This window comes from Rhizophagus irregularis, chromosome 14, assembly GCF_026210795.1.
Source record: "Rhizophagus irregularis chromosome 14, complete sequence".
NCBI classification, from domain to species: Eukaryota; Fungi; Glomeromycota; class Glomeromycetes; order Glomerales; family Glomeraceae; genus Rhizophagus; species Rhizophagus irregularis.
In genome coordinates this window covers 1,685,721-1,711,256 of record NC_089442.1, presented here as the reverse complement: position 1 = coordinate 1,711,256, position 25,536 = coordinate 1,685,721, and the positions used below count along the sequence as shown (strand labels likewise).

The following is a 25,536-nucleotide window of genomic DNA, read 5'->3' as shown; positions in this document are numbered from 1 at the left end:
ACTGCAAGGGATACGTGGCTTAGCCTTCCAATGTAAATGACAACCTTCAGGTCGCATGCAGGGGACACCATGGGCCTTGCCAGTATTAAGTAAGTATGGACAGAAATATTCTCCGATCATTTTCACTATATAGGGAAATAATTAATTAAAGAGAAAAATCTGTAAGGGTAATATATTGTCCTGAATATATACCATCACCTAGGGAATTAATTAATTAAATAAAAAATTTGTAAAGGTATTATATACAAATCAGTATGGCAAGAAGTGACAAAAAAAATCGAACTTGTGAACGATGTGGAAAAGAGTGTGCAAATCCTAATAAACTTCGTGAGCACTTAAATAGAAAGTTTAAATGCAAGCCAATACCTATTCAAACCCTCACCCCACAGATCAAAAACCAAGGGGGTGCTCCAGTAGTCCATGCTCGAGGAAAGGATCGAAGAAGAGAGAAACCTGAGCCTATTCAAGCACCCATTCCACAAGACAAAAATCAAGAGAATGATCCTGAAGCTGACCCCGGCCCATCAACCCAAGCATATGCTTTAGCACCTCCGGCTAGAGAAGGACAGGTGGAATCCAGCGAGGTCTCTTCAAGAGGTAAGTATATTGATAGGCATGCAAGAAAGCCTAGAGAGCATTTAAAAACATGGGGTGCTAGATTGCGTCAAAGATGGGTTGATGTTACTGGTGAAGAATGTGTTATGCCACTAAACTTAAAAGAATGTCAGCGTCTACATCATGCTCTATTACAAGCTGATGATGTGGCTTTCGAGGAAATTATTCCTAAAGAGGGAGAACATAGTGAGGATGAGCAACAAGACGCTCAAGAGCAAGACACAATCGCAAAGAAGTCTGATCACAATATAGATACTTTTGTCAAAGATGTAGCAGACTATAGTTTTCTAAAAGAGTTAGGCATGATAGAAGAAACAGAAACGGAAGAACTTGCGGGATACTTTGAAGGTATGAAGAAAATAGCTAGTATAGAAGATCACGCACCAGAAGGAGACATTCATTTTGAAGAAGGTCCGGTTGGAAGAGATCTAGAAAGACCACATCAAAACCGGTCTTTAATGAGCAAATGGGAAGCTAAAGTACCTAGAAGGTCAAACCCTGCATATGCTTTCAATGATATGGTAGAAGGAGCAAAGAAATATAAGGAAATTCCATATATGCCTAAGTTAATAGCTTCGGCTAGACAAGAAATGACAAGAGTGTTTCAAACAGAGTTTAAAAGGAAAGAACAAATCAAGTCAGCAATAGCTGTAAAATGTATATATTATAGGAAAGAAAAAAAGGATAGAACTGATAATAAGGCACCCAGAATCATCAGAATAGCAGAAAAATGGCATAGAGGAGAAATGCGAGCTCTTCTCTCAGAAAACTACATAGATGAACATTTAACTAGCTCTAGTGGGGAAATAGATAATAAAATAGAAGAATACTTAGAAAATGGGTCTAACTGGATTTTAGTACGAATTGATATGGTTTATATTGAGGCATATAATTTAAAACGAGCCACTGGAGGATCTTTCATATCTACTCCAAAAAAGTTAGCCAATACCAAGTGTACCATTAATCCAGATAATCAACTTTGCTGAAACCTATCGATTTTGAAAAATATGGTAGAAACATTTTTAAAATATGATCACCATATTGCATACGTATTTCTGTTAACTCTGTTGTAACTCGATAACAGCAATATGTTAAGCATATGTCAAAAATACGAAATAAAAATATGTCTAGAATATGTTAAACATCAATCAAAAATATGATGAAAATATGTAATAGGAATGTTTTTATTATATATCAAAAATATGTTGGAAATATGTAATAGGGATGTTTTCATTATATATCAAAAATATGTTGGAAATATTATAAATCAATTTATTAAAATAATCAAAAATTTAATTACATGTATACAATATCATATGGCACAAATGTTTCTCTCATCTATCAAAAAATTTAAAATACTATATAATTCTTAATAATATTATTATCCATATCAATACCGCATTATAATAAAATATAACATCGATTTCCTTCATTATGCTCAGTATTATGTATTCCTACAATTGTGATAAAGAATAAACGTGGAATGTGATCAACCAAGGTAATTGGAAAATTTTGAAACCACCGTAGTGATTCTTTAGCCTTCTATAAAATAAATATAAATAAAATGTTAATATTATTTCATTAATAAAAAAATAGCTAAATAAATTAAGTTTTTAAAATCAAAACTTACCATCCAATCCACTCAAGAACCAGAATCCATTTCCTATAAAAAAGAGGAAAAGTTAAATATTATTTAAAAAAAATTAATTTTGAAATAATTTAATTTCAAAATTTTGAACTCACCATCCGATCAATTGGAAATCCATCCTATAAAAAAAAAAAAGAAAAAAACAGTAATCACAATTTTTTATCATTTTCGAATTTATTTTCCCAAAAGTTTACTAATTTCGCACAATCCGAACAATATAAAGACCAGTTATCATACTGGGAACTCTGATAATTGAGTCAAAGGAAAACATAAAATAAAAGAAGACGCTACTGTAATTAAACATCTTTCACAAGAGTTCTAAAGACAGGAGTCCTACTAAAGAAATAAAAAAGGTTAATAAAAACTTTTTTTAATTAATTTTCAAAAATATTTTTTGATACTCACTTGGGAATCTGGTGTCTACATCCGTCAGAGCTGATTTCCCTACAAAAAAAGAAAAAATGTAAAAAAAAATTTTTTTCTTTAAAATTTTGAATTCCTATTTTCGAAACTTACAATATTTGAGATTTCAGTTTTCCAAGTCGGAACTGATTGAAAAAAAAATGATAAAAAGTTTTTTTAAAAGTTTTGAGTTCAACTCGCCATTATCTAGAATTCCAGCTTTCAAGTCAGAGCTAATTTCCTACAAAAATCAAACAAAAATAAGTTTTAAAAAAACTTTTCTTTAAAGTTTCAAATTTCTGTTTTTGAAACTTACCTATTCTACGCGTCCAAACTTGTCTAAAAATATGAAAAAACAAGGCCAATTTCTTACTGAAATCCTAGTATCCAAGCCGTTTAAAAAAAAAAGCATTTTAAAAGACGAAATAGAGAAATTTTTTTAAAAAAACCAAAATCCATATCCAAAGAACTAAAAAGTCGCTTAAAAGAGAAAAGAAACAGAACATTAATAATTATTTCATTAAAGAGATAGGCCAGAAACATTCCTCTTACCAAAATCCTTGTCCAAAAATATTCAAAGAATACTGAAATTTACATCCGTCTAAAAAAAAAGAAAAAAGTGAGAGAAAGGGAAGTACATGAAAGAGAGATAGGGAAAAAAATGAAAAGAGGGAAAGGGAAATTATGAAAGAGAGGGAAAGGGGGAAAATGAGAGAGGAAAGTTTACCAAAAAAAAGTTTATGCCGAAAAAAGTTTAACTTTTTTTTAAACTTTAACTTTAGACTTTTTTTAAAGTTATACTTTTTTTTAAAAAAAAGTGATATTGTTATATTGCTAATATTAAATCACATGACGCGAATTTATTACAATAAGTTTGTATAACCGAAAATTTGAACTTTTTTTTCCCACTTAAAATACTTATTTATATAAACTTTTTTCCTTTTTTTTCACACTTTTTTTTCCAACTTTCTATAACCTAAAAATTTTTTTCTTTCCTATAGAAATATTATTATTTTAGTAAAAGCTTTTTTTTCAATGGAAGAACCATTTATAAAGGAACCAGAAAGTATTATATAGTACATGAAAATTTTGGTTTTCTTTTTACTTTTATTTTTTTGATAAAGTATTACGTTTTACTACTAAAAAAAAAAATATAAAATAAATCTTTTATCAGAAAATGGCCCATATTTTATATTGTGAGTCAAAATAAAGTCATTCAAAGGATTTGTGGCTGATATTGTTATATTATCATGTTTGGCTATGGGTAGCTTTTCTCTTTAGATGGATCTAGATGCGTAAAATTTGGTTGGTATATTGATCGTATCGGCTGTAATTTTCCCGGGATCATCTGTACAAGTCACTGTTATGCAAATCAATTGATATCATGTGATTATAAACAAAAAAAGAAAGTATTTTTTTTTATTTAATTTGATTGTTTACTAATTGCTCATTTATTTATTTTATTTTTTTAGGATACATTTTATTAGCGGTGCAAACATTCTGGATTTATTAGTATAAAGTATAAACAGACTTGTTAGAGGTCATAAGCTATCCCACCAGCTGGCAAAGTGTATGAAATTTCTTTTAATTCACAAAGAAAGCCTTGCTAAAGTCATCTTTAGTGTAGGTCTAGTAATACATTGCCTTAATTGAGCGTGGCTACGAAGTTTATGATTTTTAAATATATACTATATATCAATATTGATATCTTATGTTTGATTACACAATTTATTTACTATTTAAATTAAATACATTTTTGCTATATATCAATAAATTAACAATAACGAGTGTCCTTATTATATTATTATAATGCATTTTAATAAATTAGTGTTATGATAAATGGCAAAGCTAATCAAGATTTATTTTTTAGCATTAGGTAAATTGAACACAATTTGTATTTTCGTTAAAAGGATAAAATTATAAATTTTTATTTTTATTTTTTTTTAAAAAAAATCATATTATTTAAAATTAAAAAAATTAAGGTTTCATATTGCCTTCATATAGCCAATATAAAGTAGTGATTTGGTAACTAAGACGAAAAAAATGCACTAGCGATCAACCTTATAGTCACATGACAGTCACATGCTAGAAGCAGTTATTCATATAACAACAACATATTCAAAATATATTATTCATATATCAACAACATATTCAAAATATATTGTTTGTATATCAACAACAGTATTCAAAATATGTTATTCATATATCAACAGCATATTTGAAATATATTAACAACATATTCAAAATATTCATTATATCATTTGTTTAAGTACATGTTTTAACATACTTTGAAAATATTGTAAAATTATTTTATTCATATTACAAAAATATTTACTACACTATATTAGTTTAAGTTTAAATTTCAACATATATTAAAAATATTATAACATTATTTTATTAATATTACAAACATATTGCGTATATTAAAATATATAGAACATATATATACCATCTGTTAGTAATATGTAGTGATTATGTCTGACATATTTTGTGAAAACCAGAGGTTTCTGCAAAGAAGGTCTTGTTGATCCAGAAACAAATGCATTATCTGAAAAATGTCTCCAAGGTGCACTTGGATGCTATTTCGCTGATCAGGATGGAATTACAGACCATCTTGGTAGACGCATATTTAGGGCAAAAAGCCTTAAAAAATACTTAGATGTTGTTAAGCTCGATGGAATTCCCATGCCTACCCCAATCTGTCCACACATATTCGGTAAGATTGAGGAGATGAATCCAGATATCTCCATCAATGTCTGGGGATGGAATGAAGAAACAGCTACTCCAAAAGCAGAAATTGCTAGTAAGAATTTCAAAAGACCACATGAAATCGATCTCTTAGCCCTTACAAATATTGTCAAATCAGAGGATACAAACAAGTATGGGCAAAAGAATCACTTCCTATGGATCAAAAATATTGATGGATTAATATATAGAGATACTGCACATAAAGAAAAGAGGCATCTTTGCAGACGTTGTACAATTAGTTTTCCATCCAAAAAATCTCGAGATAGTCATCAAGAATATTGCTTAGGATTAGGCGAAGCTTGTCAAAGTGTTAAACTGCCAGTGAAAGGGGTCAATGATTTCGAACAGTTCAAGAACTATAGTCGGATGATCAATTCTCCATGTGTGATTATAGCTGACTTCGAGGCTGCCAATGTTAGATGGGATTGTTCAGGAGGGATAATGAAACCATTCAAATCTTATGGTGGACAAATGCGCAAGATCTCTGAGCAGAAGGCTAATAGTTTCTGCTATCTAGTCCACTGGATCGATACTGGAGATGTGTGGGGACCTTTCCTATATCGAGGTGAAAATGCCACCCAAGAATTCGTCCGAAGGATTGATCAGGAGCTAGTTAGCATCAATGAAGTCTTAGCTATCAAAGTAGATCGAATTGAGACTGAAGAAGACAAGAAGAAATTCGCTGAGGCTGATACCTGTTGGATCTGTAAAGGTAAGTTCGCTATAGATACAGATGAAATAGAATGCTTAGAAAGCAAAATAATTAGTCTTAATGAGAAGCTAGAAAAATTCGATAAAAAGTCATTTAAGACTTATCTTAATGCAGAATATAATGGTATTCAAACAACCATTGAAAAAGCGACCAAGACAATTACCAGCATAAAAGCTAAGGCTGATAAGGTTTGGGACCACTGCCACATTACAGGTAAGTTTCGAGGGTCTGCCCATAGAGATTGTAATCTCAAACTCCAGATCGAGCCATGGAAGACCCCAATTCCAGTAGTCTTTCATAACTTCAGGGGCTATGACTCTCACTTAGTATGTGAATCTGTTGGACGCTCAGTTAATGCACATCAGATTAAGGTTATAGCTGAAACCTTTGAGCAATATAAGTCTATGAAAGTAGGTCAGCTCAAATATATCGATAGCATGCAGTTCATGAACAATAGCTTGGCCAATCTTACAAAAAACTTAGGCGATGACCATCCAATCACCAGCCAGCACTTTAAAGACTTTACTCCTGGCCAAATTTCTCTAGCTACTCGCAAGGGGATGTATCCCTATAACTATATCGATTCTCTGGTTAGATTCTTGGAAAAAGAACTTCCCCCTATTCATGAATTCCATTCTACCCTAAAGGGGAAGATCTCGCAGGAGGACTACCACCATGCCCAGAAAGTATGGAAGACATTCGGATGTAAAAATCTAGGTGAGTATCATGATCTCTATCTTAAGATTGATGTACTCTCTCTTGCCGATGTCTGGACACAATTCAGAAAGACATGCATAAAATATTATGAGCTTGATCCCAGCCACTATGTCTCTGCACCATCCTTATCCTGGGATGCTATGCTCAAGAAGACTGGTGTTAAGATCGAGTTATTTACAGATATGTCTATGCATGACTTCGTTGAAAAGGCTAAGAGAGGTGGTATATCTAAGGCTTGTAAGCGATATTTCAAAGCTAATAATCCTAAGATGGGTCAGGCATACAACCCATCTAAACCCACATCATGGATCTCATATGTAGACGCAAATAATCTCTATGGCTGGGCAATGAGTCAGTTCTTACCCATAGGAAATTATCAATGCCCTATGAAAAAAAATCATCCAATTTTTGTACAATATTTGTTCAAGTCTGTGTGGAAATTGTACAATTATTGCAGATTTTTGGATAAAAATAGCTATGAAGTTTTTCAAAGCATATTAAAAGTATGCAATTTTTGTACAACTTAAATTTAGGATATAGAAAATGTTCAATTTTTGTGTGATCTTTATACAACTTAAATTTAGGATACAGAAAACATTCAATTTTTGTACAATAAAAATTGTGATTATTGTACAACTTGAAAATAGACTTAAATTTAGGATACGGAAAGCAATTTTTGGGTAATCCTACTATACTACTTTCCATCTTACCTGTATGGTTACATTTGACCACTTTTAGGGTCAAATAGACCACTTTTAACCATTACAAATAGATTTTTCTAAGTAAAGTGATTTATGCAGTAAGGTTACACAAAATTCAACTGCATATTTGCTTATAAACGGGCATCTTCCGGACCCATTGGTGAAATTTTTATATCACCTTGTAACTAAAAAAAAGTCAAAACTTTTTATTAAGTTACACAATTAGTTCTGACTGGAATTATAATTTGGCCAGAATTAAGCGGTAAAAATCAACTCTTAAAATTATATGTTGATCACGTGATCTGACCGTCAAAATAAATATGATGACGCGAAATGTTTTTGTTTATGTTTTTTTAACCTTTTAACTTTTCTTCAGCTTTCTTTTAAAATATCAGGTAAGAAAACTTGTGTTCTTTATCTTTTTATTTTCCTAACTTTTTACATTTTAATGTTACTAACTTGCTTTCTTCACTAACTTCATACTTTTTTTTTATTACTAACACTAATAATTTACTTTTTAACATTACTAATTTGCTTTCTTCACTAACTTCATACTTTTTTATTACCAACACTAATAATTTACTTTTTAACACTACTAATTTGCTTTCTTCACTAACTTCATACTTTTTTATTTAATACTAATAATTTACTTACACTAATAATTTACTTTCTTCTTTGATACTACTAATTTACTTTCATGTTACTAAGCTAACATACTTTATTTTATTTTATTTTCTTACAAATTTTTATATTTATGATTATATCAAATTTAGTATTTTATTTATGAAATATTGTGTATATTTTTTATATTTTAAGTCAATAAAAATTCATAATTTTACTTTATAAATTGCCTGTTATTACTGTAAAATTTAACCTATAATTCCTAAAATATGGCCTAAAATTTGGCTCAAAAATCACACAATAATTGTATAAATTCAGGTCAAAAATAGGATAATTATTGAATGAATTACCATGCAATAATTGTGTGATTTATTGCAATTTTTAGCACAATTATTGTATGGTCAAATATACAGAAATTGTAGTGAATTTAATTGAATGATTTTTCAACAAAAATCACACAGACTTTTTTCATAGGGATGGGAGGCTAGCCGGGAGTATTTACTCAAGAATCCGGCTATGCAAAAGGCATATCTTGAAATGGTTCTTAAAGCTAAGCCAAATGTCCGACGTGGATATTTCTTAAACATTAAGTCTCATTTCCCTCTCAAAACCCATGATTATTTGAGAGACTTACCCCCAGCCGTAGAGAATGTAGCAGTAGGAAAGGATTGGCTTAGCCCATATAATGAGGAGCTTGTAAATAACTTAGATGGTGGACGCTTCTCTAAAACAGAAAAGTTAGTCCCTCATCTTGGTCCGAGAAAGGATTATGTCATCCATTACCTAGAGCTCCAATACTATGTGAAGTTAGGAATGGTTGTAGACGAAGTTACAGAAATCCTTTCCTTTGACCAGACTAACTGGCTTGCCCCATATATTGCATTTAATACTGAGAAACGACAAGGAGCTAGGAATGCCTTTGAAAAAGACTTCTTCAAGCTCATGAATAACTCAGTATATGGCAAGACTATGGAGAATGTTCGCAAATACCAGGATGTCAAGCTCATGAAGTGTAATAATGAGCGGGATGAAAAGGCATTCTTGAATAAGGTTAACAAACCAAATTTTAAGTATGGCAGACAGCTTGGAGACACACTGATAGGAGCCCATATGGGAAAGGCTAGTGTGACCCTCAATAAGCCCATCATAGTTGGGGCATCAGTCTTGGGTCTTAGCAAGCTCCATATGTATCGATTCTGGTATGGGTATGTAAAGGAGAGATATGGTGATAATGCCCAACTTGGCTATATGGACACAGATTCCTTTATAATTCTAATTATGACTAAAGATGTTTATAAAGATATGGCCGAACACCCAGATCTATTCGATCTCAATGATTCCAAAACTATTGGGCTTTTCAAGGATGAGACCCCTGACAGTGTGATTACAGAATCTTTTCACATTCGAGCCAAGTCTTACCATTATGTCTTAGCCGATAAATCTACAAGGTCTAAACATAAGGGGGTTAGTAAGAATGGTATGGAAGAAATGGCAATAGACACATATATGCCAAGCTTAGAAGGGTCCCTTTTAGATGATCCAATAGATAAGTCTTCACTATCGGAGCAAGAAGCTATGCGAGCCGATGCAGACCCCATGACTCTAGTCTATCGAGACTGTCTCTTTGGTAAGGAAGTATTTCATGCCAAGAATGTTGGTTTCCGATCAAAGGACCACATATTATCTCTGGTCGAATCGGAGAAAAAGGCACTCTGCCCCATAGATACTAAGCGCTGGATCTTATCTGATGGGATTACCACTTTACCATATAGACATTGGCGAATCCAAGCATATAAGAATATGGTCAAAGATAGTATCTCCCATGACGAGGCCGAAAAAAGAGCTATGAGGGCCAAGCTCCCAGAGAAATATCAAAATGAAAGTACGTCTCACATAGCCAGCTCCCAGCAATAAGCTAGACTAGTGATGACTTCCGCATAGCACTTACATAATTATTATATTTTTTTTTTCTGATATGATAAATATTCAGTTTATTTTTTTTTCAGATATATAAAATGCCTTCTAAAAAATATTACACAGATTCGGAAAAAGAAAAGATATACACTATTGTGAATATCAAAGAGTCTATTATAGCACTGGAACGTGATGTAACTAAAATACATCAAAATCTTAAAACAATTGCCCGAGAAATCTATTATCTATATAATGCTATGGCACCCGAAGATTTCGAAAAAATGTTAAGAAGTGATATAGACGAAATGTACAACTCTATTTCTCATATTCATTCGGGAAAAGAAATACAATCCAGTGATAATTAATCAGTTATTTTTTCAGATAGGCTCTCTCCTGCAGATTGATAAATTCAGCTTTTATTTTTTTTTTCTGGGGCAAAAAATATTCAGTTGTAGAAAAGATGGTAGTCAGACGAAATGATACCTCCAGGACCAAGCATTTATCAAACAATAGGATGCCTAGCGAAACATATTTAGAAGATGAAGAAGGTGCCAAGCTACTGGTTTTAACAGACTGGCTAAAAAATAACGTAGGTGCTTTATTTGTGCAAATTAAAAAGCTAGAAACAACTGTAGAATGTATAGAAAATTATGTAGAAGAGAAAACTGGTGTAGAGCCAGGTAAAGAGATTTCATCCGATTCAGATTCATCCGATTCAGATTATAAATATACGCTATGCGAAGCGCCTACCAGCTCAGAAAAGAATATTTGCAAAGTAAAGTGTGTGAAGAAAAAATCCGGCAATAAGAAGGCGAAACCTAGAAGGAATCCAGCCCGAGCAGTACGATCAAACTAGTCCGGAGCATAATCAACTAAATATTGTGCATTTTTTTTTTCTCAATAATTAGACTAACTTTCGCAGTACCAAAGGTTCAAGTAATGGAAAGCAAGCGCCAAGCCGAAAGGGTCCCAGAGGGATCAAGTAAAAAAGAGGAGTCAGAGACTCGAAGCAGTCCTAAAGGGGCCAGCTATGCTTCCTCATCCAATAATTTACCTAGCGATCAGGAGGAGCTAACCAAAGTATTTGAGAAAAATTTAGAGGCTCTAGAAAACATGGTAAAATTGTTTAGAAGCGATGTGAGTAAAATGTTTGATATTTCCGATCCTAATTTCCCAGGCAGTTCGATTAATGCTAGTCCGGAGAAATGATCATCAGCTCGGAAGAATTGCTGAGCCACCTTCGGCCAATTGGTACGACGAAAATATGTGGATCACCAGACAGGTCTGTGCGACATAATAATCTTCATATATTCTAAAAAGAAAAACATATTAACCTTTGTTCTTTATTTTTTCCCAAACCAACATGAGAAAAATGTGAAAGGAGGTTTAGTTGCAACACAGAACCTTCCCTATAAGTAAATAGTGACGACAAAAGCATATGTTATGAAAGGCTGAGGACTTCGCAATTTTCGAGATCGCCAGGCGTAAGACCAACTATGTCTCTCCGGTAGATCTACATGTGAAAAGGTAAGAGAATTCCGTTTACATGTGCTTTCATAGAGCTCTTGGCATCATACGACAATGCTAATCACTATTCTTATCTCCTTAACTTCGGCTTGGCGCTCTTTTTCCAGCAAGATATAAAGCATGTAGAGGTATGTGGAAGTTCAGCCAACTTTCCTCAAAAAACTTTCCCAGAGAAAATAGTTTCACTAGCGTAGCTAACGCAAAATAAGGTATGTATATGCTAGAAGTTATGTATGTATGGGAGCGAGTTTTTCTAACCATGAGTCCTTGGAAATAGGAATCAGACAATGGCCAATACTTTAACTCTTAATTGTCTTGTTATCCCCGATGCCTCGCCCGAAAGCGTAACAAGGCAAAGTATTACTACGCTTAAGATCTCTAGCAACGAGACGGTCGATCTGTTAAGGCCTATGATTAAGGAAAGGTGGCCATCATTATTTGAAAATATTCTTCCTACCAACTTTATTCTTCGCAAGATCGATTCCGGAGTAGTTATAACTATTGTCGATCAAATTAGTCAATATAATAATGGGCATGGCGAAGGAGGAGAAGAAATGTTCCCATATCAATTAATTTCTAGTCATTTTCCCCAGCAACCTCCTAACAATAAAATTCATATTATTGTACGTATTTAAATACTCCTCCTAGTAGTTAGAATTTTTTTTTATCTATATTTCATTATCATGTAGCGATAGGCCTTAGCCACGAAGTATAGTCGCATTTTTATGTATTGTAGGCCGACTTGGTCCCTCTGAGACCCTTCCGGCAACTATTTTATTTCATAAATAAAGTATTATTTTATTTCATAAATAAAGTATTATTTTATCGAACGTATATTGAGAAAGGGTCACGTGCGATGATGCAATGCCTGTGCTACATAAAAACCTATATTAACACCTGCGTTCCCACTAGAAATAAAACTCTATTTTTCTTCCGAACGTAACACTATTTTTTATCCGAGATAATATCCCTATAAAAACGTAACACTATGTCTACCTCAACAGCTGAACATGACTCTTACTTGGTTGAGAACTGGGATACAGAAACCCTTATCGATTTTTTGAAAGAGCAGAACCTCAAGCTCGAGAAAAAGCACTTCGACATTCTTCGTGAAGAAGAAATTAACGGTCTCTCCTTTCTCGACTTGACTAGAGAAGACTTTGAGCGTTATGGATTTAAAGGTGGTCCAGCAACGCTTCTCGCAAAAGAGGTCCAGACCCTCAAAGAAAAGCCGAAGCGTGCGTTCTCCTCATACAAGAGTTTGAGTGAGGTGTTAACGAAATACGGTATTGATGGCAACGGTACAGACACTATCCCGCTTTTTTTCACTGCAGTCGTATGAGATAGAGGATACTAACGAGCACTTCAAGCAATGTATGGCGGAAATATTAGTCAGGCTGAAAAATTACGGAACTTTGGTTGTGGATAGCTTGGAAGCCATGCGCAATGAGTACGTTGTGGCCATTCTTCATTCCGCAATAAATATAACCAGGGATGTCACAGGGAAAGAATTAAGTATGAGGCCTGAATACGAAATAATAGGTGAAGAAAGCACTGGGCGGGTGAAGAGTGAACTTTAGTCAGAACTCTTTATGCCGTCTCGGGTATCATACTAACACCATACTTCATTTCAGGATGTCGAGAACCTTATTTGCATAACGGAGGATAAGCCACAGCGGAATGTGATCGAAGGCTTCGCTCAGAATATCAAACAGTTAGAGAGCTCATGTCAAACGAATACGAGAAAACGGAAGCGGGTAGACGATGATGATTTCGATTATTTGTATGGCGTTGTTACTACAGCTCGGGACTGGCACTTCTTGCTCTACACTCCGGGGAAAATTTCACAAGGCAGTAAATTACCATTTAGCATCGAATTTTCCGAAGATGCTTTGGATAAAGAGTCTGCAGAATATCAAACATTACGTAACGGCGTGAAAAAGGTGTTGGGCGTAGTAGTAGGATTATTAAAGGATAGGGGCATGTGCGGAAGAAGAACCAGAAAGGAAGAGGGTTAGGATAGAGGGGTATCGTTCGAAAAAATAATCATGTACAATAGTATAGACATCATGTATTGCGGGCATAGTCCCGAACTTTGTATTTATTTTTAGTATGTATTAATAAAAAATTTTTCTTGGTAAATGCTCGCTCAGTACAGTATCGGTAAAATTCTTGCCGGCTTTCTATTGGCTGGAAATGTGAAGAGTATTCACGCTTATCACCTGATACCTGAATTCCGAGATCAGGATACGATGTCCGCTTCTCAAAGTTTAGCACTTTTTTTATATGTAGTATTGTAAAGCATGATTAACGTAAATTAACTAATAAAAGTCAGGTATAAGCCATGTCACGGTTCCAAAACATGTCCAAATCTCATTGGAAGTAGTGTGACATTAATGTCACAGATCACCACCTAATTAGCGGACATGCATGTCCAAAAATATTTGATCGATACTGACACTGCATAATTAGCGGACATGCATGTCCAGGATTCCTTTGTACTGTGCCAGGTTACTGCACCAGTGTCTCTATTTTTCCCGGAATATAATTAGCCGATCATCCCATGATTCAGAAATATTATAGTGGTTTGATATTTTCAAACAACTAATTTTCCCGGCATTTTTCCTGGATTCTAGACTTCGGCAATTTTTTTGGCTAATTTATAGGCGGAAAGTTTTGCTGGAAATATATGGAATACACAAACTTCTAGGAAAATATGGAATTTCCGAACTTCCAGGAATATTTTTTTCCAGGAATTTTCCAAGACTATATCACTTACCTATAATCGAATATATGTCCAGCCAACCAAATTTCAACGAACACTATAAGAATTTGCTTGATCAGTTACCCCCATCCATGAAAAAGGATGTATGGTTACGCCTTACAAACCGCAAAAATAGACCATTATCTGAGGAGCAGGTTAGGGGTATCCATCCGGACATTGAGGAGTTGCTTACTAGGGAGGTTAATAGATACTTTAATAAAAAAAATCGCCAGAAGATTAAGATTGAAGCAAATACCTCTTCCGATGGTTCTAGTACATTATCCCGGCTGGATGGATTTGAGAAACAGTTAGAGGAACGTGAGCTTTGTGTACAGCAACGGGAAAATAATATTAAGAAAACTATTGATGCTCAGGTTGCTGAGGAACGCAAACGTCTAAAAGATGAATATGATGCTCTTAAGTCTCGTCTGGAGAGTGAATATAATAATTGTATGGTAGATATGAAACAGCAAATATATTTTATTCAAACATCAGCTAGAAGAGCAACAGAAATCTAGCTCGGCTGACTTGGAGAGGCAATACAAATCTTGTATCTCCACTTTGGATAAAGCTAATGCTGTAAAAGATAAGGAGATTGGCAGGTTATCAGCATCCCTATCCCGATATAAGAATGAAATAAAGGATCTTAAACATGTCCTTTCTTCGGTTAAAAAAACTATCAAGACATTGGATGATATTATCTATTCTAAAGACCAAACAATTATTGCCTATTACGATGGAATCCGTTCTATCAATCCTGACTGTATAGATAATACTATAGAGCCAACTATCTTTTATGAAAAAGAAGCCAAAGTATTGTGGACTAGATGGCATGATGACGCTAAAGATGATCTAAACATCCGAAAAAAATATACTTTTCGAACTCGTGTCTAGGCAAGGCTTAACCGAATGGGTACCATATTTTTTTCTAAATATGGGTTTGATAAACTTTGCATGGGCTTTATATGAGAATTCTTGACTGCGCATGGGTCTGCCAAATTTTGCATGGGCTTTACATGGGATTTCTCAACTGCGCATGGATTTTTTCGTAAAAAATGTTGCCTAAGATTAGCAGGATATCTAAATTCCTTTCCACAATACATACAAGTTCGATCAGCTAGTTTTTTTTTATAGGTTCTGGATCCTTCCCTACAGTAAAAACATTACGCTGGGATTTATGAACTGATAAGGGGATAGTAATAGTCTTCCCATTTCGGCTTGCCTTAAATTCCCCCTTCACTAAGGGTTCCCATCCTGCACGATACTGCCATTGTGTTCCAAGAATAAATAGGGATAGTTCTTTTCCACTATCATCATATTCTGTAGGGACGACAGAGAATTCATCCGGAATGGTGTCTCTATTTTCTCCATCCTCAATAGTTACAGGAACACTATCAACTGTACCAAGGGAATGGGACTTACTCGCGACCCCATTAAGTCTGTGAATCTTTTTCTTATCTATTTTTAGACCCAAATGTTTTGCAACATTTTCTGAGACTATTGACGAGTCTGATCCACTATCAATCATTGCATAGGGTATAGTCACGCTCCCCACCTTACAGGAGATGGTTGCAACGTCGTCAGCATCCTTTATTTGTAAAAAATTTATCTCTAAGGGCTTGGGCCAATATATTTGGCTATTTTTTTTTTGAGCCGATGCATAAGCCTTAATAGCATGTTCTAGCCGGATGTTCTCTGGTAAAACATGACTAGTGGATGTAGTATTAATTTCCTTAATTTTAGTCGAATCAGCCATAACTATATCTTCTTTTAGACTGGGGGCATTCAGGATAGATTCATTATTATCTGGAACTTGTAAAAGAGGCTTCTGCTCACTATTTACTGCCTGCAATAGAGGAAATAAGATGTCTTCAAATTTACTTGCAACGTTCCCCATGCTAATTCCCTTCTTTTAACTGTATCATTTGGCATAACAATATTCAAGCAATGGTCTTTTAATTTGGGGAATATCATATTAATAACTTTCGAAATTTCTATAAGAATCTCTCTAGGACAATAAGGGACTAATGATGATATTGAAGATTTTAAGGCTATTTGATACATTAGGTCTGTAGCCATGATTATATTGCCTGATGTCTTAGCACGAGATTTGGAAGTAGGGGATTTCTTGGTTGCTCCTTCTTTTGACTTGGCACTCTTTTTCATAAGTACTCCACTTCGCCCCACTTTTTTTTTACAGCATAGCAGTTACGAGATTCATTATCATCATATTCCTCCTCATCATCTTCGACTTCTTCTATTTCCTCTTCTTCGGCTTCATCTTCCTCTTCCAATATGTATTCTTCTTCAGAAGCTTCAGGATCTTCTACCTCATCTTGGTATACATAATTAACTTTTTTAGTCCGCTTGCCTTTAGGACAATTAACCTTTGTATGACCAGCCTTTCCGCATGCTGAGCAATGTCGGACATGTTTACTTGATGCTTTGCCGATAGGCGCTTTGCTTGGTACTATCTTTCTAACAATCTTCTTTGTGGCATAAGCACTTCTGGGCGTAAAGGGACTCTTTCTAACATGAGCTGTTTTGCCTCCTAACCTCTTTTGAAGCTCTTCATAGATAAAATTTTCTAATGTTGCGTCATCTGTTATTATTCCTGAATATGCCAAATCCCTTGCTAGCCGAATTTTAAAATCATCTTTTTGTGGTTGAGTAGTAAAGCTAACTGAGGTTGATGCAGGAGCTTGTATTCTTTTGCCTGCACTTTCATACCATATATTGCGTAAGTCTGTAAAAAATGCATTGACTGTAGCAGGGGTAGCAATTCTAACTCTCATTTCTAAATCAGAAGGCAAATGATTAAATAGATAAGGTAAGGCATCAGCATCTAGCATTGCTTGTACTAGCGGTTTGATTCGTTTTTCATAACTATCTGGAGTATCTGTCTCTAAAAACTTTTCATTAACAAGAGCAAATATAGCACTTCGGTTAGTCCCTACCATAACTTCTCTATATCTTTCACGCAACCAGTTTAGGAAGAGAGGTTCAGTAACAATAGCTGGATTACCTCCGGCATATGGATCATTAGCAGGAACAGGTGCAAATCTACCTGTCATCTTATTTATCATAACTTGACATCTTACACCAGGATTAAAACCAACAACAGCTAAGGGACGTGCCGTCTCATTTATATTTCTAAGCCTTTGATAATATACATCTGGTGGTTCCTGCCCATCATAACTGGGTAATTGTGCAAGTAAAGGTGATAATGTATGCATAACATCTTGAATAGTAGCCATGTTTCCGAGTGGGTTGTTTTGTAAATTCAAAATAATTTGTCGTGAATTTAATTCCCTAGCCTTCCATTTTTGGTATCTATTAAATACCCATGCTCGATTGAATTCTGCCAAGTCGGCCTCAGCTTTGCGCCTCCTAGCTAATATTTGGAGAACTGCCTTCTCTTGTACTAATATATTAATCCGATTCTGCTTTCTAAAGGCCATTCTTTGACCATTAGTTTGCCTTTCCTGAGCTATTTGCCACCAACGGTGATGCTCATTTGCCTCATTATTATATGCTATAGTTAATAATTGAGCTCTTCGAAGACATTCATTTCTAACATTTGCCATATCATTAAAAAAGTTATTTATCTGCCCATTAGCATTATTGAGCAAATTATGAGCAGTATTAAGCTGGCCTTGTAAGTTAATAGCATCTTGAGCATGCCTTTGCATATGACCACGAACAGTTGTTAATGAGATCCGTATTCCATTCAGAGTATTTTTTGGATTAAATGTTGTATCTACCCCATCAATATAATTTTCAACCCGATCTAAAGCTGTACCAATATTTCTTAAGATATCTGGCAGTGCCATATTTTCTTGTTCTTCTTCTTCAGAAGGTTTATTACTGTTATTTTGAAAATGTGATATCTTGAGAATTTGGCTTTTGAGCTTTTCTACTGTATCTTCTAGCAGAATGATTCGGTTATCTTGAGTGACTAATGCCTCCTCCTTTAGCTCTAAATGATCCTGACATTTTTTGAGATTATATAAGGTGGAGTAGTATTCTGCTTTTAATCTATTTATCTCATTCTCTCGTGAGATAAGATTTTTTTCAAGATATTTGATATATAGCTCACATCGCTCTAGATCATTTGTGAGCTTGCGAATCTTCTCCTTATTTCTAATGGTAATAGTTTCCTCTTTAGTCAACTTTATTCACAATTCTAAATTGCTGTCTAGTAAATCGATATATGCCTGCTCAACTCCCATTGATTCCTATAATCCACATAAATACCTCTAGAAGAGACGAACTTGTATCTACTACTTTGCAAAAAATTTACTACCAGCCTATCGGCTATCATAGAAATGCTAAAAAATTGCTTGAAGCTTCTCTTAAAGCTGGGTATGATTTTAGTCTAGACGAAGTTAAGGATTGGCTTGAGAGACAATTATTACATCTATTACATAAACCCCGTCCTAGATATATTCCACGAGCAAGTTTTAGCTCCATTACTACACCCAATGAGATGCATCAGGCAGATGTTCTCTATACACGCCATGTTAAGTCTAGACGAACGATTTATCTTTTTTACCTTAATGTAAAGGATGTGGCTTCAAGATATGAAGCAATTGTTCCTATCGGTGTGACCCTTAAGGGACCTGCCAAGAGCATTAAGAATATGCAAGGTATTTTAACTTCGTCTACAATTGCTAAATGCTTAGAAAAAATTTATGATGATCCTGAAAACCCTCTTATCTGGCCAAAAGTATTTTTATCAGATAGGGGGTCTGAATTTAAGGGTGAATGTGAAAAACTGCTAAGAAAGCATGGCGTGAGAATACAAAAGGCTAAGTCTAAGAAAACTATGGGTATTATTGAAAGATCTAACAGAACGTTTCAAGAACGATTCTATAGCATTCTTGATGCGTATGACTTATTGGATACCTCTTCTGATATAATAGAGTTAGAAGACCTAGCAGGTGTTGTTGATTCAATAGTAGAAGATCTTAATAACTCTGTAACCCGCTTGCTTAGTATGACTCCTGCGGAGGCGATAAAAAAGAAAAGTGTTTTTGCCAAGCCTTCTAAACCTCGAAAAGGGCCTGTGGGGTATGACGAAGAAAGATTATCTTTTGATAATTCTGTTATATATCTGCTTGATTCTAGTGAATATGAAGGAGGAAGAAGACGCGCAACTGATATGAATTGGTCTTCTAAGATTTATCAGATCTGCGAATCTTTAATACAAAAAAATCAGCCGGTCTTGTACTGGCTAATAGATGATGAGGGCAATGGCCCGGAAAAGTCTTTTGTGAGAGAGGAGCTTCAAATCATTCCTCCTGATGTTGAGTATCCCCCTCAATGGGTCTTATCAAATTGACGACAAGAAGTCTTCAGTTTCTTCATTAACCAGTTCTTCTGTATTGAAATAATCCTTAGCTAATTTATAATATAACTTATATAGGTCTATAACAGCATTGAGAATTTTTGGATCTTTTCCATACCAAGATTTGTAGTCATCCATGATTTGATGATACTTATCCTTAGTTGGGAACAATCTTTTTGCATTTTCTAGGATAAATTTATCAGGGTCTTCTGCCTGACGCAATTTCATGACTCTTTCTTTATAGCTTTGCATGAATTTGCCATCCTTTGGCTTTCTATAATAGATTCCTGCCTTGACTACATTTATTAATGCCTGCTCGACCTGCTGGGAGGTAGGCTTGGCTTCGGTTATTTGAATTTGTGTACTCATTGTGTATAAAGTTTTTTATATATTACCCTTACAGATTTTTCTCTTTAATTAATTATTTCCCTATATAGTGAAAATGATCGGAGAATATTTCTGTCCATACTTACTTAATACTGGCAAGGCCCATGGTGTCCCCTGCATGCGACCTGAAGGTTGTCATTTACATTGGAAGGCTAAGCCACGCATCCCTTGCAGTGAATGTGGCAAGCCAACTGGCTCAACTTCTGGGCGGTGTCCATTGCATGTTAAAGGATACTATGTGATCCAATATGTGAACAGACTTCGGGATAAGGCTCGGTGTACTTAGAATAGTTAGCAATTTTTCGTATGATTTAGAGGTGAGACTTATAGGTGTAATTTTTTTCGTATGACTTATTGGACCTTATATTTTTCTTAATAAAATGGGTCTAGAATGGTTTCCTGCATATCGAGAAATTACTTATATGCTAGAATAAAGTAGAATAATAGTTAAAACACTTTCCTGTTATCCAATTTTTCGTATGACTTAGCTTCACTAAGTCATACGAAAAATTTTTGGATACCCAGAGGTTAGATTTTGTGACCCTTTGATTTTATCAATGAATCAGCTTTAGAATTAATTCTAGAATATCATAAAAAATTGGTATGCATATTAGACTTGTAAGGGTCGTAGCCTAGAATATTTAGTTACTTCGTTCCTCCATATTCTAGGCCACTCCCAAAGGCAAGCAGTATGGCATATTTTTTTTGATATATTATTTGGGTTTAAAATCAGGCTAGAAAGGCTATAAATGATTGTTTTATTCTTGGTATCTGGCGGGGTAATTTAATACCAAATTGGATACCAAATATTTGGATAGCGGGGAAGAGCCTATATTTGGATAAGAGTTTAAAAATTCTATAGTGATTTCGTATAGCTAGAAGGCTTTGGAAATATATCTGGGAACCTTTTCTTGAATTTGACCCCAGAACCCCCTTTTGTGCCCTACTTGTGTACTTGATCAGTAACCGATTTTTTCACGAACTACTGAAAAGTAGAAAATTAAAAACGCGCTTCGCTTTTGAATGAAATTAAAAAAAAGAAAAATTAACCAAGTACAAATTATCAGAAAAACTTCTACTAAACGTACTAATACTGACTCAAGAAAAAATTTATTAATTTTTGAAAAAAAATTCGATCAATCAAAATCAAGATCGACAAAGCTCAATTTTGATTCTGATCACATGTGATCAAAAATCCGACTATCTAGTCTATAACTAAAAAATTTGTCTGGCGTTTAGATTAGTCTCCGTATAAATAATTTGAATTGTGTAACTTGAAATCCCGCAGCTCCGCCTGATCTATTTATGGTCAAAAACTATTTGATCCGACCGTGTGCATTCCATCCAATTTCAGTTAATAAAATTTTACCTTTAATGGAATTTTTTTTTTGATTATTAATTTTTGTCCGATTTTTTTTTCTCCCTTTTCTTCTTTCAGTTTAGTTTTTTTTTTCAACCCGAAAAATTAGCATTGTTTCGGTCTTTTAAGACCAATTTTTTTATATTATTTTTTTTCAATCTTTTTTTTTTAGTATTATTATTTTTTTCATCCTTTGATCGGATTATTGTCTTTTTTTTCAGAATTTTTTTTGTACTTATTTTTTTTCGGATTCCTTTTTTTCGGAAATTTCCCTTTTTTTTAAACTCTTTATCCTTTCTTCCCCCAAATTTTTTTTTCTTTTTCTTTCAATTTTTTTTAATATAAATAAAAAATAAAATATCATTTACAAAATTTACAAAATTATTATTTTTTTAAAAAAAATCACTATAACATACAGGAAGATTGACCGACGTTAATAGAAAGATGATTAAGATTTTTTCAATTAAATTGAGCGCTGGATAAATAGTTTGATAATCAAATTCATAAAAATCAAAAAAAAAAAATTGATATTTATACATAATTAATTGAAGAAATTGTTGATTTAATAATAGATTATTATAACCAAATCCATATTCGACATTCTCTAAATAATCACCAGATTTTTGAATAAAGATTTTAATTCAAATGGTTTAGTTAAATCAAGTAAATAATGAGTACCAAAAGAAAAATAATAAATGAAATGAATAGATTCTAATACATTTAATTATTCAAATATTTTTCCTAAGTGGTTACAAGTTTAAGATTGACGTAATATAAAATAAGAAATAATTATAAAATTTATAATTGATTAATAAAAATATTTATAGTATTTTCATAATATTAAAGTTTTTTCGAAAATACTTCTAAACAATTAATCAAAAAAATGAGGGCGAATGAAAAAATAAGGAGAGTAAAAGGGAATAAAAGAAACGAAGGGGGAGTGAGAGAGGAACGAAATGGAGAAAAGGGGAATAAAAAATGAAAGGAACGAAGGGTTGTGTAAAGAAATGAAAAGATGAAAGGAACGAAGAAACAACGGAAAAAATGAAGGAAGGGAAGAATAAAAAGAGCAAAAGAAATGAAAAGAGAACAAAAAAATAGAGAAGGGACGAAAATGAGAAAAACGGGACCAAGTAAAAATCAAACCCATAAAATAAAAGAAGAAATAAAGTTAGTAGGGAACGGAAATTACATGTAATAAATAAACAAAAACAAAAAATAAAAACATACCGCAGTAGTTACAGAGAAGAACCGAAAGACCTAAAAGAATGAAATACAAAATGTAAGGAACGAAACATTAAGAATGGAATAAAAATAACTGACAAGAAGAAACGGCCATATAGTGCTGGTCATATCTTAATTGCAAAATCGAAAGAGCCAAAGGATCTAAAAAACGAAATAAAGTTAGTAGGAAACAGAATGCAAGAAGCAAAAATGAATAAAAGAAAGAAGACAAACCTTGAGTGCCGTGCAAAGGAGTGCAAGGACCTAAAGAAAAAAAGAACCCTAGGTGAAAAATTGTTAATCGCCCAGGGTGAAAAAATTAGTTATAATCTTCCTTAATTAATCCGAATTTCATTCTACACTCAAACGTCAAATTATTAATATAAGCTATATTATTGTAAATATAATTTATATCATTCTAATATTATAAATATAATTTAATACATATTACCATATTAAATTCCTAATTATAAACAAAAACTATTGTAACCATCTTTAAATTACTTAGCATTACATATTTTTCTATTTAAACAAACTTATTGGTCCCGGTGCGAAGTAACGGGTGACTGCTAGTTATCAGTTACAAATAATTTTGATGTTAATCCGGCTAATTATTTAATTCCAACCCGAATTAAGTTTGATCGGCTAATTTTTGGACCGGCCTTAAGTTTCACAAATGATGCAGTGTAGCCAAATAATTATTAAAATCAAACTCAATAAATATTATACTAGACAAATTTTTATTTAATTTCTTTATTAAATATTGATAAAGAAAAATTATCAATATTTTTTTAAAAAAAATGACTTCTATATTCCATTCCGGTCTCTCAAAAGATCTTTTATCAATATTAAATGATGCTGACGATCATAACGTTATTATTCAAGTTGGTGAAAACCAAAACACAAAAGAATTTCGTGCTCATTCAGTAATTTTACGTGCTCGTTCTCCTTATTTTAAAAGTGCCTTTTCTGCCGATTGGATTACAAAGAAAAATAACATGATTATATTTAACAAACCAAATATCACTCCGAAAGTTTTTGACATGATTTTAAAGTAAGCCAGCCTTTTTAAATTAAATTAATAATTATTTTGATTTTAAATTTCATATTTTTTTAAAAAAAAAATTTTACAAATATATGATTTTACTATTTTATAAGATATATTTATACCGGTGAACTTGATTTGGCAAAACAATCGGGTGAAGATATTCTTGGTTTATTAGTTTCTTCTGATGAATTACTTATCGATGAATTATTCAACCATGTTCAAGATTATTTAATCGAAAAACAAACTAGTTGGGTTCAAAAAAATTTTGTTCTTGTTCTCCATACTGTGTTTCAACTCACTAGTTGCAAGAAATTACAAGATTATTGTCTTGAATCTATCTGTGAAGATCCAGAACCATTCATCTCTTCAAAAACGTTTCTTTCGTTAGATAAAGATATTCTTTTTGGTTTACTCAAACGGAATGACTTGCAAATTAAAGAAATTGCCGCTTGGGATTGTTTAATTAAATGGGGTATTGAACAAACACCTGGTTTAGGAAGTAAGAATAGTGATAGAACCAAATGGAATAATGAAAATTATGAAGCATTAAAAAAAACTTTAAACAAATTTATTCCTCTTATTCGGTTTGTGGAAATTTCTTCTGAAGATTTTTTTGATAAAGTTCGTCCTTATAAAGCTATTATTCCTCACCATATTTATGAAGAAGTCGCTGAATTTTATTATAAAAAAACTTTACCAAAAACTACAACATTGCCACCTCGTACGGGAAAATCAGGATCATTAACATCAACAATTATTAAACCAAAACTCATAAATATAATTTCTAATTGGATTGATAGAAATAATTCAGCAGCTCACTCAAACAATGACAAGTATAAATTTAGTCTTATTTATTTGATGAGCCGTGATGGATTTGATTACAGAACATTTTATAATAAATGTAATGGACAAGGACCATTTGTAGTATTAATAAGAGTTCAATCAAAGAAAATCTATGGTGGTTATAATCCAATTGGATATGCGGGGAGAAATAATCGTTGGTTGTCTTCAATAGAAAGTTTTATCTTTTCTTTCGAAAATGATCAAGATATACATAATATGAAAATTGGCAGGGTAACTAATACAACCTATTCTGTATATGATAATCGCAATTCTAATAATTTCTTTAATTTTGGAGGTGATTTATATATCAGCGAACAAAATCTTTATGTTGGGTTTAATAGTGCTCATTATGAAAATATTTTCGGTGGAGGTCAATCACCTTCTATTGAAGAAATTGAAGTATTCAGTGTGATTAAAAAATAATTTTTAAAAACTATGATATTATTTATTGTATTGATATTATACATATCAATTGGCCAAAGCTTTATGTTTGGTTTAATAACAGCTATTATGAGAATATTTTTGGGAAAGTAAAACACTTATTATTGAAGAAATTGAAGTATTCAGTGTAGTTAAAAAATAATTATTTTTAAAATTTATAAAATATTTATTGTATTTAAGACAATATCTAAATTTTAACAAGCATACGTATCCATCACGCATTTATAAATAACCCTAAAAAACGTGGATTATATATTTATTTAGTAATTAGCTAGAGCTTGAAAAATGCATAAATAGGTAACTCCAAATGATACCGCGCCTTTACGCAGTAACTAGGCTTTATAATTTAAAGTTATAGTTTTTTTTTTGTAATTTTCAAGTTTGTTAATCATTTTAGCTACTTTTATTAAACTCTAAATACTGTATAATTAAATGTTTTATTTTAAACAAAAATAATTTATTATTTTGTCGTTTTTTTTAGATTGCCAACTTATCAACTTAGTAGTAGTGGCTA

General features: G+C 33.0%; 10 protein-coding genes across 10 annotated transcripts; 9 read left to right on the top strand and 1 right to left on the bottom strand.

Moving 5' to 3' along the window:
* Positions 1-254: 254 nt before the first annotated feature.
* OCT59_006053 (uncharacterized protein) lies at positions 255-1,601 on the top strand (the record flags this gene model as incomplete). Its single annotated transcript, XM_025311076.1, has 1 exon — positions 255-1,601. One exon carries the CDS (start codon positions 255-257, stop codon positions 1,599-1,601), a length of 1,347 nt encoding a protein of 448 aa, XP_025175347.1.
* A 2,896-nt stretch (positions 1,602-4,497) lies between these two features.
* On the top strand, positions 4,498-6,452 carry OCT59_006052 (uncharacterized protein; the record flags this gene model as incomplete). Its single annotated transcript, XM_066141004.1, has 3 exons — positions 4,498-4,541; positions 5,167-6,338; positions 6,433-6,452. The coding sequence occupies 3 exons, from the start codon at positions 4,498-4,500 to the stop codon at positions 6,450-6,452; spliced, it is 1,236 nt and encodes a 411-aa protein (XP_065997838.1).
* Positions 6,453-8,680: 2,228 nt separating this feature from the next.
* OCT59_006051 (uncharacterized protein) lies at positions 8,681-9,180 on the top strand (the record flags this gene model as incomplete). The annotated part of the gene is made up of 2 exons (XM_066141003.1): positions 8,681-8,901; positions 9,120-9,180. The coding sequence occupies 2 exons, from the start codon at positions 8,681-8,683 to the stop codon at positions 9,178-9,180; spliced, it is 282 nt and encodes a 93-aa protein (XP_065997837.1).
* Positions 9,181-9,442: 262 nt separating this feature from the next.
* On the top strand, positions 9,443-10,078 carry OCT59_006050 (uncharacterized protein; the record flags this gene model as incomplete). Its single annotated transcript, XM_066141002.1, has 1 exon — positions 9,443-10,078. The coding sequence occupies one exon, from the start codon at positions 9,443-9,445 to the stop codon at positions 10,076-10,078; it is 636 nt and encodes a 211-aa protein (XP_065997836.1).
* Positions 10,079-10,179: 101 nt separating this feature from the next.
* Positions 10,180-10,443, top strand: OCT59_006049 (uncharacterized protein; the record flags this gene model as incomplete). The annotated part of the gene is made up of 1 exon (XM_066141001.1): positions 10,180-10,443. One exon carries the CDS (start codon positions 10,180-10,182, stop codon positions 10,441-10,443), a length of 264 nt encoding a protein of 87 aa, XP_065997835.1.
* A 95-nt stretch (positions 10,444-10,538) lies between these two features.
* Positions 10,539-11,287, top strand: OCT59_006048 (uncharacterized protein; the record flags this gene model as incomplete). Its single annotated transcript, XM_066141000.1, has 2 exons — positions 10,539-10,858; positions 10,987-11,287. 2 exons carry the CDS (start codon positions 10,539-10,541, stop codon positions 11,285-11,287), a joined length of 621 nt encoding a protein of 206 aa, XP_065997834.1.
* Positions 11,288-11,892: 605 nt separating this feature from the next.
* Positions 11,893-12,240, top strand: OCT59_006047 (uncharacterized protein; the record flags this gene model as incomplete). Its single annotated transcript, XM_025326609.1, has 1 exon — positions 11,893-12,240. One exon carries the CDS (start codon positions 11,893-11,895, stop codon positions 12,238-12,240), a length of 348 nt encoding a protein of 115 aa, XP_025175346.1.
* A 2,158-nt stretch (positions 12,241-14,398) lies between these two features.
* OCT59_006046 (uncharacterized protein) lies at positions 14,399-14,887 on the top strand (the record flags this gene model as incomplete). The annotated part of the gene is made up of 2 exons (XM_066140999.1): positions 14,399-14,524; positions 14,603-14,887. The coding sequence occupies 2 exons, from the start codon at positions 14,399-14,401 to the stop codon at positions 14,885-14,887; spliced, it is 411 nt and encodes a 136-aa protein (XP_065997833.1).
* Positions 14,888-16,208: 1,321 nt separating this feature from the next.
* OCT59_006045 (uncharacterized protein) lies at positions 16,209-18,202 on the bottom strand (the record flags this gene model as incomplete). The annotated part of the gene is made up of 3 exons (XM_066140998.1): positions 16,209-16,510; positions 16,582-17,166; positions 17,395-18,202. The coding sequence occupies 3 exons, from the start codon at positions 18,200-18,202 to the stop codon at positions 16,209-16,211; spliced, it is 1,695 nt and encodes a 564-aa protein (XP_065997832.1).
* A 5,531-nt stretch (positions 18,203-23,733) lies between these two features.
* Positions 23,734-25,004, top strand: OCT59_006044 (uncharacterized protein; the record flags this gene model as incomplete). Its single annotated transcript, XM_066140997.1, has 3 exons — positions 23,734-23,744; positions 23,849-24,237; positions 24,361-25,004. The coding sequence occupies 3 exons, from the start codon at positions 23,734-23,736 to the stop codon at positions 25,002-25,004; spliced, it is 1,044 nt and encodes a 347-aa protein (XP_065997831.1).
* Between the last annotated feature and the right edge of the window lie 532 nt (positions 25,005-25,536).